General features: G+C 46.0%; 1 protein-coding gene across 1 annotated transcript in view; it reads right to left on the minus strand.

Annotated features, from left to right (window-relative positions):
- Positions 1 to 290: 290 nt before the first annotated feature.
- The window catches only part of LOC144806033 (uncharacterized), a 66,983-nt gene continuing 48,549 nt past the window's right edge, over positions 291 to 18,724 (minus strand). Inside the window, exon 2 of the mRNA XM_078672485.1 lies at positions 291 to 3,165. Coding sequence (XP_078528611.1) covers positions 1,638 to 2,810 — 1,173 coding nt within the window. The 5' untranslated portion in view covers positions 2,811 to 3,165 and the 3' untranslated portion in view covers positions 291 to 1,637. The remainder of the gene's footprint in view (positions 3,166 to 18,724) is intronic.

The raw sequence follows: 18,724 nt of genomic DNA on the forward strand, positions 1-18,724 counted from the left end.
CCACTAAACAATATGCTTCAGGGGCGATTAGACTGAGCACAGCAGCATTCCGCTCAAAAGTAAATAAGTAATTTCATGTAAGGTAGGATGAATGTTGACTCTGTGACTGTGTCTTGAGTTAGCAAAAACACATTGAACAAAGACCTGATGTGCGAAACAAATACCATTCCCAAATGAATATTTGTATATCGTGTTAAGTAAAGAAAAATACCAATACACAAATATAGGAATATATAAATCATATTAATGCATTAAGCATGCATGTAATGAGGCACCATTCATGATGATCAGTGTGTACTGGTCTTCCTATCATTTTATTTATTGCTTCATTAGAAGTAAAGTAAAATTAATGACATTTTGTAGAAAATCATCATTTACAATACCAGTTCTACAAAGTTTCATTTCTCTCACAGTACAACAAGTGGGTATACTATCTTGCTTTCTTAATTGTATTACAAATCACCCTTGCAGTTTGATTATTAATGCTCTTTTATCCTGCTATCACATGTAATACATCTATATGGGAGTACAGTGCATTATACATTGCAAGTGCTTACTGGTATTGTATCGGAAATGCATCTATATAAGATTTCATGGAATTTGCCCATTTGATTCAGCGTGACTAGGTTTCAAATGTCAGACGTTTGTTTTTCCAATCTTCCACTGAACGGCTGCCAGTATTCCGGGGGATAGCTCTCCAAATGGGAATACACTTGCTAATGTATGTCCACTTACCTACAGAAATACAAACATGTATCTAACATGTAGGTATGTTTAGAAACTTTTCAGTCCATGGTTAGACCCTCAATTGCCTCTGCATATTTCACCTTCCATGTGTTTGTGCATTGGGTCAGTGGAGGTTTTGAAGTGTCATTAATTAATTACTTTTTATGTTCGATAGTCATAAGTATTCAGCAAGAATCCTATTTAGAGTACTAAACTACAGTTTAACATTACATATATAATAGATTATGGTCAGCTTAAATTAGAATCCTGTTTTTTGCAGGTCCATGACTCATATGATGTTGATTTAATTCATAATCTTCGTCAAAAATCAAAGTCGGTTAACATACATCATAAATATTTGCATGTCAGGAAACCAAAGACTTTAATATCTATTGATACCAAACAATCTTAGGACAGCTTCCAAGTTTCCATAAATAAAGGTTGTTACTTGGGACAGATAATTTGATGTAGCCCCTACAAATGAACCTAGCTATATGTCATGATTTAGAGGTAGTATCAATCCAAACAAAAAGGTAAGAAACACAGTTTGCTGTTCTCTTCAGCAGAACCTGCATTCACCTGATTTTATCGCCTGAATGTCTTCTTTGGTGTGAAGTAAGATGGCAGTTGCGAACAAATCATTCCCCACATTCAGTGCATTGAAAAGGTTTCTCAACCGTATGTGTTCTCTCATGTCTTGCAAAATTTCTCTTGTCTATGAAATCTTTGCCACATTGCCCACAATGAAAAGGTTTTTCACCCATATGTATTCTATGGTGAATAATAAGATGTGCTTTGCTGCTGAAGCTTTTTTGGCATACAGCGCATTGATGATGTTACTCGCCCGTATGTGTTCTCTCATGTACAGCAAGATTTGCCTTAAAACGTATACTTTTCCCACACTTACTACACTAATAAGGTTTCTCCCCTGTATGTATTCTCTCATGGATGAGAAGTTTACCCTTCTGACTGAAGCTTTTCCCACATTCAGTACAGCAATAAGGTTTCTCACCAGTATGTGTTCTCTCATGAGCACTAAGATTTCTTTTCTCACTGAAGCTTTTCCCACATTCTGTACAATGATACGGTTTCTCACCAGTATGTGTTCTCTCATGAACACTAAGATTTTTTTTCTCACTGAAGCTTTTCCAACATTCTGTGCAACGATACGGTTTCTCGCCAGTATGTGTTCTCTCATGAACACTAAGAGTGCTTTTCTCACTGAAGCTTTTCCCACATTCTGTGCAATGATATGGTTTCTCGCCAGTATGTGTTCTTTCATGTGTATTAAGGCTTCCCTTAGTACTGAAGCATTTCCCACATTCACTGCATCGATAAGGCTTTTCACCTGTATGAGTTCTCTGGTGAACTTTAAGATTGGCCTTGTATCTGAAGATTTTTCCACATTCAGCACAATTATAAGGTTTATCTCCTGTATGTGTTCTCTGATGGATGTTAAGTTTTCCTTTCTCTCTAAAGTTCTTCCCACATTCATTACAATGATATGGTTTTTCGCCGGTGTGCGTTCTCAGATGGTAAATAAATGCATTCTGTTCACAAAAGCTTTTTCCACATTCGGAGCATGGATAAGGCTTGACACCTGTATGTGTTCTTTCATGCATAACAAGACCTTGCTTGTAACTGAAGCTTTTCCCACATTCACTGCATTGATGGGGGTTTTCACCTGTATGTTTTCGCTGGTGAACTATATACGTTGTCTTGTAACAAAAGCTTTCGCCACATTCAGTGCAATGATATGGTTTTTCACCTGTATGTGTTCGCTCATGCATATTAAGAGTTCCCTTCCGACTGAAGCTTTTTCCACATTTGCCACATTGAAATGGTTTTTCACCTGTATGGGTTCTTTGGTGGTGAGTAAGATGTATGTCATGACTGAAGCCTTTTCCACATTCTGTGCACACATAAGGTTTCTCACGGATAAGGAATTCCTTAATGTTCATGTATTTCCCACACGTAACATGAATATAACGTTTGCTGCCTGTTGGTGTTCTTTGCTTGACAATAAGGTGGCCCTCATTACTGAAAACATCCTCATTTATAGTACACTGACATTTTTTCTTCATTTGTATTCAAGAGATTGACAATGTCCTTTGTAACTAAACTATACTAGTTATACAAGTAATATAGTATAATAAATATAATTTACCAAAGTCATGTTTGTTCAAGAATGCCAGCAAGTTCTCTTGACTACTGTTTTCCTTAATTTTGGGCATTAAGACTTTTCATAGTTTAAGTTTGCTTTTCTGGCATCTAAATTGTTCAGTTCTTTTCATTGGACAGTATTTGATAATTACTTGACTTCAAAGGCACATTCTTTCTTAGATATCATGAGTTATCGAGTGTTTACCAGTTTCCTCTGTTTTGTCTTTCAGTAAATTCAACACAATTTGTATTTTTTCCTGATCCTGCATCCATCACCTGCAGAATTAAAAGAATAATCACATTATTAGCTTTGTAATTTTCTTTTTTTTTATTTAAAAGAAATCACTGCCAATCCACCCTCAGTGCCTGTACATATAGAACAATCCATAAATACATTTATAGGTAAAAGGAGCAGACTGGCTGATCTTTTGGTACAACAATTAAAACTTCATGAATACCCATGCTTAAATTTGATCTAGTAACTAGAAATATATCACTATGAAATACTTCATTAACCAACAATGTATGAACCCACTAGCGCAGTATAGGGTTTTTAATTTTCTTCTTTCTTATGCCATACAATGGAATACTCTATTTGATTACTTGAACCCAAAATACATTTCTGCACAGTAATTATATTCCCACAAAAATGGCCTGTGAAGAGTATTCTTTTGAACAATAATTTCAGGAATAGGCTCAATGCACGTTCAATCATTTCATCTTGATTATTCCATTTGCAATATTTACGGTTGTACATCAATGTGCTACATGCAGCTGTGAAAATGTGCCTTTAGCTGCTGTATTACCAGATTTGAAATCGGGTTATTCGCTGATTACCCCTTAATATATGGACCACACAAAAAACAAAAGGCGACTTAACAACAACAAATTCCCACAATCGCAGGATGACTCAGCCCAGATCTCCCCTCCCCCACCTCTGAGGAAATGGCTCAACATATCACCCTGATAGAAACACAGCTAGAAACTATAATTCCGGACCTTAGCGAGATCACACGGAACCTAGCCATGCTCCAAAAGCCCAGCCCACGCCCCTACCTAACTCCCACCTCACCCAGCCACACACAACAAATGCCTCCAAGGTTATGTTCCCCACTTGGATCTCCATCCCCTACTGAAAGAGACACAGACACCAAAAAGAACAAGAGCTGCAATGTCCGCGAATGAAGCGTCGGATCTTGCCTCCTCTTATAACACCTCCCCGACTCCCTCCCTTAATGCCAAGATCCAGGTGATAACAGGATTCAGAAGAGACTACTCCCCCTGAAATCTCTAAGACCCCCTGTCCTCTTCACGAACATCCCCAGGGCCCCCATAAAGAAGAAAAACAAAAAAGAGGAGACCTCCACCAACTGCATGCTCATAAACTGCAGATCTGCCACCAAACATGCAACTGAGCTGGCAGAAACAATCATCACACACGACATAGACATTACGTTCATCACCGAGACATGGTTAAATGATCTCTCTTACCCAATCATGGATATACTGGTACCACTCGGCTTCACAATCATTAATAAAGACAGAAAGGACCAACAAGGAGGGGGCACAGCAATCATTCATAAAAACAACATCTCCAAACCGACTCCTTCAAATACAACTCCTTCGAATGCCTAACCTCCAACATTAAGACAAGTAACAAAAAGGAAAACTTTGTCTTCTACTCTACCATCCACCAGGCAACACCGACAAATTCGGTGAACACCTATCTGACTTGATTGCCAATTGCTCACTCCGAGATGGAAACAACCTGATTCTGGGGGACCTCAACCTACACTGGAACGAAGAAAATAACTAATCCAAACCCTGAAGGATCTCCTCCACACCTACAACCTCACTCAACATTGCTCAGATGAAACTCACAATAGAGGAGCAATCCTAGATGCCATTATTGCCCAAAGAGACATAGTCACAATAGACCGCATCCTGCCTGTTGACATCACTTACCTGTGCTGGGGGGACGAGGGGAGTCCCTTTCCGCTGCCGCCACCGCCAGGAGTCACCACAGTCTTGAGACAGCGCCGCCGCCCCGGGACTGCAAATCCCGGCTGCCTTAGCGGCGGCGCTGATTGGCCACGCACCGCAAGCGCCAGGAGGCGCCTACAAACAGCGCTCTGCTTGGCGGAGCAGGGGGGCATCACTTACCTGTGCTGGGGGGACGAGGGGAGTCCCTTTCCGCTGCCGCCACCGCCAGGAGTCACCACAGTCTTGAGACAGCGCCGCCGCCCCGGGACTGCAAATCCCGGCTGCCTTAGCGGCGGCGCTGATTGGCCACGCACCGCAAGCGCCAGGAGGCGCCTACAAACAGCGCTCTGCTTGGCGGAGCAGGGGGGCATCACTTACCTGTGCTGGGGGGACGAGGGGAGTCCCTTTCCGCTGCCGCCACCGCCAGGAGTCACCACAGTCTTGAGACAGCGCCGCCGCCCCGGGACTGCAAATCCCGGCTGCCTTAGCGGCGGCGCTGATTGGCCACGCACCGCAAGCGCCAGGAGGCGCCTACAAACAGCGCTCTGCTTCGCTTCGCGGGACGCGAGCGGGACGCCGAGCGAAGCCCGGGCAAAGGGCGGGCCCTCTGTGGCCCTCAGAGGCCAGAGGAGGACGGGACGGGCCACTACACTTGGTTTTACTACAGGAGGAGGTACAGTCAGATGCTAACCTTTCCCCCTCTATTGCTTTGATCTGTACATTGTTGCCCTCGGTATCCAGTCTCCCAACCACGATGTCAATCTGGGAAGAATTGAATGCCATGTGCGGTACAAACTATGCCCAGGATTTATTAACTCCCTCTATAGTGGTCAGAGACAATGAACAAGTAAATCTCACACCTCCCGCATCCCCCGAACCAACTTTCTGCAGCCCCCATTTATCCGCCCCAAACCCTGTCTCACTAACTTCGGATAAAGCGGAGACTCGATCAAATGACCCCGTATCCCCCCTTCATTTGACCCTGCTGGCCCAAATTGAACGAATGTTAAACAGTGCTCTATCACCACTGGTCGTAAAAATTAATGATCTGGGGGAGAGGCTGACCAGGATTGAAAACACTGTAATAAGGTCCCTCCCACCAAATGCCAACACCATGATATCCACATGCTCTACCCTTACTAACATCCATGAAAGGCCTATGAACAATGTTTCCAGCATACTTCCCACTTGTGACCCCCCTCCTATACCACCCACTCTAAGTGGTCGCAACGCTCCTCTTAATCCAAAACATACCCCTCACAGACTCCTGGAAAGAAGGCATCAAATGGACCTACCCCCGGAAGCCGCGCCATACGTTACCGTGCTTTCTGGGTTCCCTGAACTCACCCCGGGTAAACGTGAACTACAGCAGGACCTAATGAATAAAGCCATTTTCTGGCTTAAAAACCATAGACATTTACCATCTGTTTTAGACGGCGGGATATTGAGCGTCAGGAGGGTGGGGTGGCTTGGTTCTCTGCCCAAAAATGTTCCAGGAGATCTGATTTTAATTAAGTTTAAAGACAGAAACACTGCCCCCTTTTTACGTTCTACCCAACACAAAGTTGGAGATGGCTCCATCCGTATCTGGGATCTGCATGACTTTTATCCTGGCCCCGGTGTACCAAATTACTATCATACCTGATGATAAAGGAGGATTCTGTGTATTTTGGATTAGGATCTTGAATAGTTGATTCGTCAAACTGTTTTAGCTTGTCCTAAACAGTCTGTTTTTCTTTTAACTATGTTTTGATTTGCTGGACTAGTTCTTTGTATGTTTGTATCTTTTCACTGTTGCTTTTATGGTTTTAAATTCAAAAGCCGAATAAAGCTTACTTGAAATCTGCCTGTTGACTGGTCTGACCACCACATCATCTTATTCCACATCAACCAAACGTTCCAAAAGCAATCCCTCACGGCTAACCCCCACAAATAGGTGAGACATTTAACTCAGATTCCAATGGCCGATCTAGAAGAAAAGGTAAGCTCTCACCTACACATCCACACAGAGGATCTCTCCACAGCAGAACTCACCTCTCTCTACAGCACAAAGATGACATCCATTCTATACCAACTAGCCCCCTTTAAACTAAAAAGAGTCAGGAACATCCCATCCAGATCCTGGTTCAACACAGACATCAATGATGAAAGGAGGCAACTTTGAGCTGCAGAAAGACTCTGGCGGAACAACCCTCCCAAAATCCTCCACAACCAACTCAAATTAGTTTGTGCAAAGTACAAAAACCACATTAAGAACAAACAAATCTGCATTCTTCCGCAACGCCCTGAACAATGCAAATACCAGGCCCAAATAACTCATCAACCTCATTAGGCAGCAAACTTCCAAGCCCCCTGCTTCCTCAGGACAGGCATCCAAGAGAGTTGTGACATCTTTGCCAACTTCTTCAGTGACAAAATCACCAAGATCAAGCTTTCACTGGATAACAACCTCTGTCACCCTCACAAAATCCCTCTTCTACCGACAGAAGAACTCATACCCAAACTCCCCCCTAAACCCTGGTAGTCCTTCAACACCATCCCGGAAGAGGAGATAATCAAACAAATTTCTTCCGCCAAACCTTCTTCTCATGTCCTCGATCCTATAACCGTCCATGTGGCCAAAAAGCGTAAACTCAGCCTAGCCCCACTCTGGAGCAAGATCATAAACAGCTCTCTAAGAACCGGAGATATTCCTGACTGCCTGAAAGTCGGTCAAGTCACATCATTACTAAAAAATACAGGCCTGGACACCAACGACCTGAACAACTTCAGACACGTCTCCAACCTCCCACTCATATCCAAAATCCTATAAAGGTGTGTCCTACTACAACTGACTCAACACTTGGACAACATCAACCTTCTAGACCCCCACCAATCAGGTTTCAGAAAAGGCTACAGCACTGAGACCATAATCCTCAATTTCATAGACGATATTCAAAAATCACTCGATACGGACCAATGATACTTACTCATTCTCCTTGATTTATCAGCAGCCTTTGACACGGTTGACCATTAAGGTCCTTCAAGAAAGGGTAGGTGTGGAGGAGGTGGTTCTCCTCTTTCCTCCACAACCGCACCCAAAGAATAAAAATTCAAAATGTCACGTGTGACTTACACCCCGTCAGCAGGGGCGTCCCCCAAGGATCTGTACTTTCACCTCAACTCTTCAACATCTACATGGAACTCCTGACCAACATACCCAAAAAAGCCAACATCCCCTTCCACCTTTATGCAGATGACACCCAGATCTATCTTGAAACCTCCTCCATTGCCGACATCCAGAGACTCAACGACACTCTAAGAGAAGTCCAACACTAGCTAACAATAAATCATCTGAAACTCAAGCAAGACAAAACGGAAATCCTTTTTAATTCCAACAAAAAAGAGAACCCCCAAATCTTGGAATGACTAAAAGCTATTGATGCTCTCAACGGCAATCTCACCCTGGCTGACTCTGTAAAATCGCTGAGAATCACCCTAGACCCAAGACTCAACATGGCAAAACACATCAAGTACTCAGCAAAAAATGCCTTCCTCAACATGAAACTACTCAACAAAATAAAACCCTTGATTCCGCACAGAGACCTCAAACAAGCGACTCAATCGCAAGTCCTGTCCTCCAGACCCGATAGCTGGAACGCAACCCTCACTGGGACAGCGAAATTCCACTTAGCTCCCCTCAGAACAACTCTCAACGCAGCAGCTAGAATGGCCACTGGAGTTAAGAAATTCGACCACATCTGCCCCGCGCTGAGAGAACTAAAATGGCTCCCTGGCAAAATGCGGGCCAGCTTCAGAACCGCCTGCCTTAAGCAAAAAACCATGCACACAGGGAAACCTGAATACCTGGCCTCCATACTCAAGAAAGCCGACCAGGCAAGGAACCTCAAGAGCACAAACACCCCACTCCTCATTCCAAAACACGCAAGCAAAAAACCACAACACGGTCCTTCGCTGGAAATGCACCTAAAATCTGGAACTCCATTCCAGTCCATATCAGGACTATATCCTCCTTTGTAAAATTCAAGAGACAGCTCAAAGATCTCTTCCTCAATCGTGTGCTCCCGAACTAATAGCTGCCGTCGAAGCTCACAAGCCAACACACTGCTGTATTCTGCTATTGAGACATTAAGGCTTCTTCCACCTCCACTTCCACGAGTCCTGCCGCTACCACACCTCTCCAAATGGAGACCTGATGCAAGTTAACAAAGGAGACTTGATGCAAGTTAACAGTCACACAACCTGTATACTACATGACCGTTGTGCATTAATACTGTACATCACGCGGAATTTTCAAAGCAACATGAGCCTATATGTATACTTTCTGCTAGACTGTATTACTCTTGAATGACGACTGTTGTAAAGCGCTTCGATACCTTCGGGTCTGGCCAGCGCTATATAAAACTTCTAAATAAATAATATTTCTCTATATTCCCTGCAAAGCAAACAAAAAAAATCTTTTACTGAAGCCTCTATAATGTAATTAAGGTTCCAGAAATGAATACCCAGTACCTACCTGATGCTCCATCATACCAAGACAGATGTCCTTTCAGCGTGAACACCAAACAACAGCAAGTTTAACATTGGCTTAGCGATATGACCCAAAAATAGAGTCAAATTCTAGGTTTAACCCATCACCAAGTCATTTGATTCCCCCATGTCACCAGCCTTGCTCGCAAGCAAAACTAAAACAACCTTGCACCAGCTTGCTATACTAGAAAAACTGAAACCATCCTTCCCAAAGCAGACTTCTGAAGAGCTATTCATGCCCTTTTACTTTTGCATGGGGTGGCAGCAACACCCTGCTCAAAGGCTTCTAAGACTCAACACCGGTCCAACTTAAGTGCATCATAAAACATGATGTGCTACATCAAGGGCCTGACACTGGCTCTTCTTCCTGGTCTGCCAGACTCTGAAACTAGCTGCATTCCTTACAGCTTAAGGGGTTGAAGTGACAGTCCACTTCTCTCAGACCGGAACTACCACTCATCTCTTCTGCTTTGTTTCTGTGTTTTCGACCATGTACAATTCTCCAGTGCAACATACATGCAAAGCTCGGACCAAGGATTCTGCTAGGATTGTGTCCGAGTGCTACTGCTTTTCATAAGGCATTTATAAATTCAGAGGTAAAAATGATTGCTCACATCTAACAATGGGCTGCGACTTGTGGCCCTGTGGAATGCTTTATTATTAAAATAATGTTGCTAAAATGCTAAGCTTGCATGGGTGGCAAAGAACATTCTAAAAAAGATGGTCACAATGCTAGAGCTGGGATGAAGCTAGAGTTTAATTTATATAACTAGCTGAAGCAAGAAAAACAGTGTATATAGTCCACAATGGGAAACAGACAACCAGGAACTACAGACATACACAGACTGTAGAAGGCATTCATTCTTAAATGTGAAGATAGTCTCCGACATCACCAGATTCAAACTTGTGCAATTTAATGAGCCTAACAGGACCTATCTGACCCCTCTGAAGCTAAGAAAAATGTACAAAAATAAATCAAGTAGTAGACAAGCAGGATCATAGTTTGATACTGGGTGGGGGGGGGGGAGGTCATGACAAAGCTGCATCCTATAACAGGGAATAGTACACAGTTAACTGTCATGCTAGGTTTACTAAGAATAGTCCATACAAACATGGGCAACAAGAGGAGATGCTGCTTTGCAGCCCTAAGAAGGTTTCTGTCCAAGCACTGCATAGCTATACTTTGCTACTACCCGCGAGGCGTGAAGAAAGAGCTCTCGGAATGGATTCGGACAGAGGAGGCTCTTGTTAGAGCCCCTAGAATAGATGGAAAGGTGGAGAGTGACGGGCACGACAATGGTCAGAAAACAGACAGAACATTTGAATGGTTAAACTTGGGTGGAAAGCTGGAGTGGAAATGGATACACAGAAAGGAGTGGCAGGTGAAAAGAGGGAGCCTCGATAGGAGTCTTTATTACGAGATATTACAACAAATAATTAGAGAAATGCACCAATAAATGGGGAACTCATTTACATCTCACAGTCAGATGCAATTAGATGATTGATGCATTGCTGGCAAATAGCAAAGGTACCTGGGGAAAAGTAATATATTTGTTTTTATTAATTTTCTATTACATGAGTACGAACATAAACAGTTATATTACGAACAAAAAACCCACAAAGGAAAAGAGAATCTAGCATAGAACCAAATTCTACGTCACACGTAAGTGCTCTCCTGTACCATACGGTCCCCCCCAACATGCCGGTACATATTAGTTCGCGTTTTAGATAGTTTCATTACATAGTGCAGACCGTTACATAATGAACATATGGGGCCCAAAAATCCTTTAGTCGCAAGGGTGGGGGTACCTCTTCGGAATACGTTTCAGGCAGAGTCTTACAGTACACTGAATCTTGGAGCCAATCAGCGTGCTTCGTGCTTGGATCTCTCACATACACCAGCATATCATCGCGTACAGTGAAATAGCCAATGGACGCTGTCGAAACCATAACGCCGCCAACGAGTGCGTTGTAGTTCATTATTGTTATTTCATGTTTCTTTTAGTATAAGTTCCTCCTTCTTTCCCTTGGTTCACTTTGTTTACCCCCCTCTTTTTACTCATCTTGTATTGCCCTTCCTAGAACATTCTGTTTGTAGTGTCCTGCTAGGACACAGTCTAGTTGTTCTGTGTGTAACCCTACACTAAACACCCACCCACCACAGACGTCACTGGGTCAGGTGACGCTGGTAATAAAAGAGCCAGAGCGCACGTGCTCGTGGCCAGATCTGCTATCCCCTAACTGGTGTCCGGTGTCATGATTCCTTCTACCATGTGGGCCTAGGGCCCAACACCACATTGGCGACGAGGCCGGTAGTGCAGCCGCGCGTGCCACTGCCAAACATCCCGGAAAAGGGGGGAGAGCTGCCCGCCTGCAGGGCACCCCCTGTAGCAGGGCGCAAAGCGCCGGAAAGCCGGTGGGCACGTCGGAGCCCCACGGCCTGCAGCGACCGTGAGGCCCACCGCACCAGCCTTCAAGGACGAGCCGACCGGAGCCCACCCGCATCGGCCGCCACCATTCAGCACCACCAGGGAGGAGCGGACCGCCCAGTGCCCACCTGCGACGGCCGCGTGGCAGAGACCCCCACCGGAGAGATGCACCAGCCGGGCGGAGCCCACCCGCCACGACCGCAGCCCAGGACCTGGCCCGTCGGCCGAAGGTGAGCCGGCTCCCCCGGAAGACTGTGCACCAAAGCGGAGCCCACCCGCTATAAACATAAACTGTGCCCCCAAACTGTGCGAGGGGTGCCCGCCATTTGTCCCTGCATCAAAGCAAGACTCGCGGAGCCCACCCGCGGCCTGCCTGCAGCGCCCCCTCCCCCGCCGCGTGTGTGAAGTGCGGCGGAGGGGTGAAAGACTGTGCCTAAGAGCGCCCGCAGCATCAGGGGAGCTGCCAGGCGCTTAATAGCCGAAGCGGAGCCCACCCGCATAGCCGTGGTGCCCTGGCGAGCGCCGACAATAAACTAACGGTAAAGCAGAGCCAGCGGAGCCCACCCGCGGCCTGCCTGCAGCGTTTCCCCCGCCGCGTGTGTGAAGTGCGGCGGTGGGGTGATTAAACTTTAAAGAGCGCCCGCAGCGTAAGGAGAGCTGCCAGGCGCCGAGTAATTACAGCGGAGCCCACCCGGGATGAAATGCCCGCACTGTCCCTGAAGGGACTGCCTGCCCCGCATCTGAGGCATAGAAGAACCGTCCAAGACGTGCAGGCCGAGCGAGGCCGCTGGGGTGAGAAGCGGGAACCAAGCAAAGAAAGAGAGCCAGCACCGACCACTCGCCCTGCATGCTCTACCTCCCCGCTGCACCGCGTGAGGAAAGGAAGGCTGCGGCGGCGGGGAGAGACACAAGAGACTGCCCGCGGCCATCAGAGCGCCCCCCCCTTCCTCAGCCCGGGACCTGAAGGGGCCTGCAGGAAGGGGACAAGGGAAAGACTGCATGCAGCCAGCGCTGCCCAAAGAGTGTGGTGCCAAGCCCCCTTTTCTCACCAAGCCCTGCGAAGGAAGGAGCCTACCTGCCATCCAGCCTGCACCTCCATCAGGCCGTCCACTGTCCTCCAGCATACCAGTGAAGCCGGAGTGGCTACAGCACCACCTGCACCCACGGAGCCCAGCACTGGCAGCACAGCTCCATCTAAGAACACCGAGGAAAGCTCCACAAAAGCACACAGAGAGGTGGACTGCTAACCAATCAATCCAGCATTACTGCCACCCAGTGGCCAAAAGGAAAAGCGCACCTGCCACCAGGAGAAATAAAACAAGCACTGCACAACACAAGCTAAATCAGCAGCCGCAAGGGGCAACAGACTGAGTAACGCCCCAAGGAATGCATCCACTACCTAGCAGCAAGTAAAGGCGCAACGCAACCACGCAGGAAACACCACACCCACACGCACCAGCAAGGAGTCGGCGGTCGCCACTTCCAACGCAACGTGGGAAGAGGCACGAATGCCTCAGCAAGAACTCAAGCACTGACAGAACGTCTAGAGGGAAATGACTGCCAAGCACTGGAAAAACGTCCAGGGGAATGACTGTCGCGATCAACGGACGGAGAGAGCAACGCCACCTTGTGGCCACAGGCACTCACTGCAGCCTCAACTACTCCCGCCAACGGTCCAAAGCAGCAAGTCCCTGACAACAGCCAAAGCAGCAAGTACCCAACGACTCGCAACAGGCGTCCAAGAACTCCACACCCGCACGCCAGGACCGAGCAGCACTACGCCGGAACGTGCCAGGAATCAGGAGCGCCAGAGTGACGCTGCACAGCGACACGCCAACGCCACGGGACAGCACACAAAGGTCCCCAACAGAGACAGCGATGTCTCGCAGCAACCGGAGCGCCATCGTCAGCACGCATGGCAGCATGCACCAGAGTTGCACCAGGAGCGGTGACGCAACCCTCCTCCGCGCAGACAAAGCGCGCCAACGCCAAAACACCGTGACGGTGAATAGCGACCACAAAGAAAATAGCACAGCATGACAACTCATGCCCAAGATGAAAACCGACCACCCAGTATGGTCACCAAGGAAAGAAAAGCAACAACAGAGAAGATACGACGACAGGTCTAGTCACCAAGCCAAGTGAAGACAGTGTCCTACCACATGGACAAGACCACGGGGACGACATGTAGAGGGCCCGCTACATGGAGAATCCTGGTTAGCATGAGAAAGCAAGAAAGAAGACCGGACCGCGTCGAGGAAGTGAACGAAGAGGAAGAATGGAGAATCACATCACTCCACAGAGGAGGAGAGAGAACAATCAGCACACAGGAACATCGGTGCTGTCCAAGGAACATCGCAACATCCGTGTGGATCCCAGTAATCCCTACAACCTGCATTCGAAGAGACCAACCACTGAAGAACTGCATGGGTGCCCCATGAACCTGAAGCTTGCCGAAGCAGAGCATACCCGAGCACTAGACAATCAACCCTTGTGGACTACACAAGACTCGACTGTGGCCATGTCCGAAGTTCCGCAGCGACCCGCACAGCCCACGCGATCATGTGGCAGTCCAGGGGACAAGGGCCTCGGCCGCATGTCCTGTGACATAGGAATCCGGATGGGAGAGGTGCAGCAGTGGCAGCTCCACGACAGGCAACAGGAAGCATGAAGGCCCCAGGTAAACACCTAGCACCGAGGAACGGTCTGTTGAAGACACTGAACCCATGTCCTAACGGCAAGACCATCCTGGCGGATGACATCAACACCCCCGAGGACATCATGAGAGACTTGGCGGTGAGTCCGTTGGCAGTTCGGCAGCGACGCCTTTGCGCGGCTCATGCGAAGCCCGCACGGCCCACCCGGTCCCATCGTGTCCGGCAAGAGGGTCCTCCCAGCGTCTCTAGTGAGAGAAGAGTCCAAGCAGGAGAGGCCAGTCTTCGAGGCTCCAGTGAGAGAGGAGTCTGGCAAGGAAGGCAAGTCGGAAGTTACTTGGCCGGACGGAGATGTGAAGGCATCAAGATCAGCAAATCCAAATAAAGACCCCTCGTGACATAGTCGTCTCCTACAACCAACAAGCGTTGTCATCCACTGGACTAGGAACACCTGCGAGACCCCTCTAGGGTCACATCCATCCTGCTCCCAATGCTCCAAGTGATGAACACTGTATATAAGCGTCAACACAGCAAGACACGGATGATCTGAAGTACACCGCCGAGGTGAAGCTCATCTGACTGACTTTGTAGTTTTGGAACTTTCAACATTCTCCCAGCTGATCGCCTGAAGAAGATCTGTTGGGGCTATCAAATGTTATTGTTCTGTTTTTCTTGCAGGTCGGACATTCGCTTTTCCTTTCATTAAAGTTTGGGAGGAATGTAGTGTCCTGCTAGGACACAGTCTAGTTGTTCTGTGTGTAACCCTACACTAAACACCCACCCACCACAGACGTCACTGGGTCAGGTGACGCTGGTAATAAAAGAGCCAGAGCGCACGTGCTCGTGGCCAGATCTGCTATCCCCTAACTGGTGTCCGGTGTCATGATTCCTTCTACCATGTGGGCCTAGGGCCCAACACCACACTGTTGAGCGTTCTAACTGTAGGTGTTGACAGTTGAACTGTCAGCTTATGAGTGATGGATGTCGGTAAATAAAGCTCTTCTCGCCTTACCTCACAATTGGATTCTTATTTCACTGGCGATGAGGATGAGGATGGGATGAAAACCCACGCGTCCACAACACAAAGAGCAGAGCGTTAACATCTTTCATTACACCGTTTGGTGTGTTCAGATTTTGCAGGATGCCTTTTGGTTTAGCTTCCGCTGCTGCGGTTTTTCGAGAGCAATACAACAGATTTTGATGGGGGTGGATCACGTGATGCGTTTCCGGGATGACCTATTGATTTTTGGGAAACCTGAAGGAGATCGCAATAGTACTCTTCGTAAGGTTCTAAACAAACCAAAGGATTCTGGTTTGACACTGAAGAGAGAAAAATGTCAAATTGGAGTCAGGTCTGTTACATATTTAGGACACGTTATTTCCAAAGGGATAAAACAAACCGTAGATTTAGTTGAGGCAATTAAATCAGCTCCAGTTTCCAATACTAAGGAGGAAATAAAATTCTCTTTAGGGCTTTTGGAATATTATTCCAAATATGTAAGGAATTTCGATAACATTACACATTCCTTGACAAATTTGTTGAAGAAATGTGAGAAATATGTGTGGAGTGAGGAATGTGACTTACAAGTTTTGATTGCGAATGCACCATTTCTGGGACAGTTCGACACTAACAAACACACGATACTCACCACTGATGCTAGTACAAAAGGAATTGGTGCGATCCATAGTCAAGTTGTGGAAGGTGAACAGAGGATTGTAGCGTTCACTTCCAGGGCACTGTCTGAAGCAAAATATAGGTACTCTTTGGTGAAAAGAGAAGTGTTGGCTTGTTTTTAGACCGTGCAACATTTCAGGGTGTTTGTGTGGGGCATACCTTTTTAAATGTAAAATTGTGTACATTCCAGGGCCAAAGAATCAAGCTGCAGATTGCTTTTCTAGACTTCCTTTGCCTAATAGAGGTTTAGAAAATTGTATGGTGGATGAGTTTGTAGTAGCCTCCATCACGGAGGTCGTGAACAGACAAGAATGGGAGGACAATGTAAAGGGTGATCCTGTGATCCAGAGAGTGAAGGATTTGATTCTGAAGGGTTGCCGAATAAGTGTGTTAACTTAAAGGATGATGTGCAAGGATTTTGGGAGGTGCAAAATGAATTGTACATTCATGGTCAATATGTATATAAAAGTAACAAATTGGTACCTACTGAAAGCTTACGTGAGAAAATGATATCCTTGACTCATGAAGGTCATTTAGGGCACAGCTTAACTAAAAGTAAAGCAAGACTTCACTATTGGTGGCCTTGCATGGATGCTATAATTGAGAGAAATGTCAGAGAAGGTGAACCTTGTGTTGTGCCTACAGTGATAAAAACTAAACAAATGGTTAAGGGGTCCATTTCGGCAGTGGAAGTACCCTCAGTTCCTTGGAACAAAGTGGCAGTGTATATTATCGGTCCTAATAATGCAAAGGACTGGGTGAAAGGTTCAGTTGGACGTTGGTTGATTATTATTCCAAATGGGTAGTAATCAGATTTGTAGATAACATTGTTACACATACAGTTGTTGCATTCCTACAAGATGACTTCCGTAAAGAGGGTGTTTCGCAAACTCTTTACATAAAGTCTCGCTAAAACATTTGCTTACTTCTTTTTATTGCTCATGAGCAAAGGGTTTAGTTGAGCGAGTCAACCGCCTGATTAAAGAATGTATCCAGCTGAATAGTACTAGAGGAGTGAATCTCAAAAAAGCGTTGGTTAACATGATTTGGTACTATCTTGTTACTCCCCATTCTGTCACAGGGGTCTCACCGTTCAAATCCTTAAGGGTAGGGAACGAGGTACAAAACTTAGTCCTCAGTGGTTAATTGGCAGCAATGTGGGAGTGGTCAACAGAAGAAATTGTTAAAAGAATCAACAACCATCAAAGGAAGTATGTATAAAGTACAACTGTAAAATTCAAGGTAAATTGACAAAATGGAAAGTTGGGGATGCGGTGAGAGTAAAATTGCTGAAGTCTGTGCATTCTGCTTTTTCTAAGTTTTCTGCACGGAAAAAGATTTGTAAAATTTTCAAAAATGTTGTCATTTTAGATGACGGCCAGACATGGAGCTGTGAAAGGATTGTAAAAGATAGCAGTGAGGGTATATTAGAGGGAGTAGAGGGGCATGGTACCCAGTCCAGCCATAGTTCCTGTCCCCAATACATAAAGGTGTTTTTACGGAATTCTCACAAGAAACCGTTATGGCACCAGGACTTTAATAGGTACTAATGTAGTGCTAGGCACAAATTTCCGTGCGTGTTCGGATTCCTGGACTTGATTTTTGACAAATATTATCCTACTTTTTTTTTCCTGTGCATAACGTTATACCTTTTTGTTTCCTTCCCTTTCACCCTATGGGAAGGAGATGTGTTGTAAATAATTAGTATGATCTCATGTTTGGTATTAGTTCCTCCTGCCTTCCCGTGGTTATTTCTGTTTCTCCCCCCTCTTTTTCCTCATTCTTGTATTGGCCTTCCAAGAACGTTCTGTTGAGCGTTCCAACTGTTGGTGTCGACAGTTGAACTGTCAGCTTGTGGGCGATGAATGTCAGTAAATAAAGCTCTTCTCGCCTTACCTCAGAATGGGACTTCATTATTTCAGAGTGTCTTTGTCTGACATTTCAGGCATGGGGCTCCAGCGCTAGAGCAAATAGTATGGGGGAGAGCGGGCTCCCATGTCGTGTACCTCTGTAGACCCTTATGGGGTTAGAGATGAGTCCGTTCACTTTGACTCGGGCTGTCGGATTGGTATACAGTATACAAATCCAGTGCAAATAATTTGTGGTATTCCCATATGGGCCAGAACTGTAAGCATGAAGGGCCATTGAATAGAGTCAAACACATTTGCCGCTTCTAGGAAGACCGCTGGCAATGATGGGTTCAATTGGTGTAGGACTGCAAAAAGCATGCAGAGGTTGTGAGTTGTGGAGCGCAACAGCACAAATCCTGCTTGGTCTGGTAGGGCTATATTCACTAATAGGGGCTGCAGTTGAACTGCATTAATTTTCGCCAGAATGTTGACATCTGTGTTGATTAATTATAACGGGTGGTAAGAGTCGCTTTTTCAGGCACCTTACCTAGCTCAGGAACGTAACCAGTAGCATGAGATTATCGAGCGCCTCTTGGGACATTTCCATGAGGTCAGGGATTAGTAGGTTTTCGAACATCTTATAGAATTCACTGGGGAGAGGTGAACAGCCATTACAATGTGTCTGTTTCACTGCAAGTAATTACATTCCAATGT

This window comes from Lissotriton helveticus, chromosome 1_2 (genome assembly GCF_964261635.1).
Source record: "Lissotriton helveticus chromosome 1_2, aLisHel1.1, whole genome shotgun sequence".
Lineage (NCBI taxonomy): Eukaryota > Metazoa > Chordata > Amphibia > Caudata > Salamandridae > Lissotriton > Lissotriton helveticus.